We start from the raw sequence: 1040 nt of genomic DNA on the forward strand, positions 1-1040 counted from the left end.
TTGATAGCTGAAACATCAATCCATTCTAGCCGTCAAGTCAATAATTACATTTTTCGTTCAGGGTGGTGGGTGGGTGGGTGAGGGTCGATAATGCCGAATGGCCCCATACCAGTGCGGAAAAAGCTGATTCGCAGCTCTACGCAGTGAGCGGATTAGTGACCGGAATACCTGCATGCATTTATGACGAGCAAGTATGGTGTGTGCTTCCCACTGCGCCACAAGAACAACAACAAGTGTCAGACTCAGCAATTTGCAGGCACAGCCTGACTTGAAGCAATGCCGGTATTTTGTGAAGTGTTGAATTTCCACAAGTTCATGGAGAAAATTTTGCTGAGTGGCACACGGACAGGTGTGCGTAGTATATGCATAGAACTATCACTGAAAAATAGTAAAGTTACTATGCTATGCTGTTGCAGCCAGTGACACTGTCAGTAGGCAAGGAAGCAGCCAGGTTCAGCATACTGCTGCCCACTGCAGTGTGGCATCAACACATGTGTGTGTGTGCTAGATCAACGAGGCTGCTGTCACGGCGGTGGCACAAGCAGCACCGCATCCTACAGCACCCGGCTGTGACGACCATCATGACTCGTAGTATGCTGGAGTGTAGTACAACTACTGTGTAGCAGTGGTAGTGGTATCTCACCGGTAATACCATGTAAGGAGATACCCATTACACGCTTGTCACAAACTGCAGCTGACATCAGTGCACTGCACATTGAGGCGCGGAGCGCAGAGCATCTGCATTCCCCGAAATAGACAGAGGTTCACCAGCATGTGTACGCGGACTCCCTGAAATACTTTGTTGAGGTGTTGCAGGTGGTCTTGTGTAAGCACTCACTCATCAGTCCAAAGAACCAAGTGGTAACATTTTTTACCTGAGTGGAAGCAAGAGAAGATGTCAACATACAAAAACTCTAATTAAAAATAGGACACGCCTAGTGTCACCTATGCACATGCACAGTACGCTACATGTAATCACATTGTGGGGAACACAACCATCACGAGTGCAGGAGCATGTGAGTGCAGTGCAGTGAGCAGTA

The 1040-nt window shown here is 48.1% G+C and overlaps 1 protein-coding gene across 1 annotated transcript in view; it reads right to left on the bottom strand.

Annotated features, from left to right (window-relative positions):
• Positions 1-241: 241 nt before the first annotated feature.
• Positions 242-1040, bottom strand: part of LOC135824119 (tyrosine--tRNA ligase-like) — a 23943-nt gene continuing 23144 nt past the window's right edge. The window contains exon 13 of the mRNA XM_065336915.1: positions 242-875. Coding sequence (XP_065192987.1) covers positions 835-875 — 41 coding nt within the window. The 3' untranslated portion in view covers positions 242-834. The remainder of the gene's footprint in view (positions 876-1040) is intronic.

The sequence above is a fragment of the Sycon ciliatum genome, chromosome 1, assembly GCF_964019385.1.
Source record: "Sycon ciliatum chromosome 1, ocSycCili1.1, whole genome shotgun sequence".
In the NCBI taxonomy this organism is placed as follows: domain Eukaryota; kingdom Metazoa; phylum Porifera; class Calcarea; order Leucosolenida; family Sycettidae; genus Sycon; species Sycon ciliatum.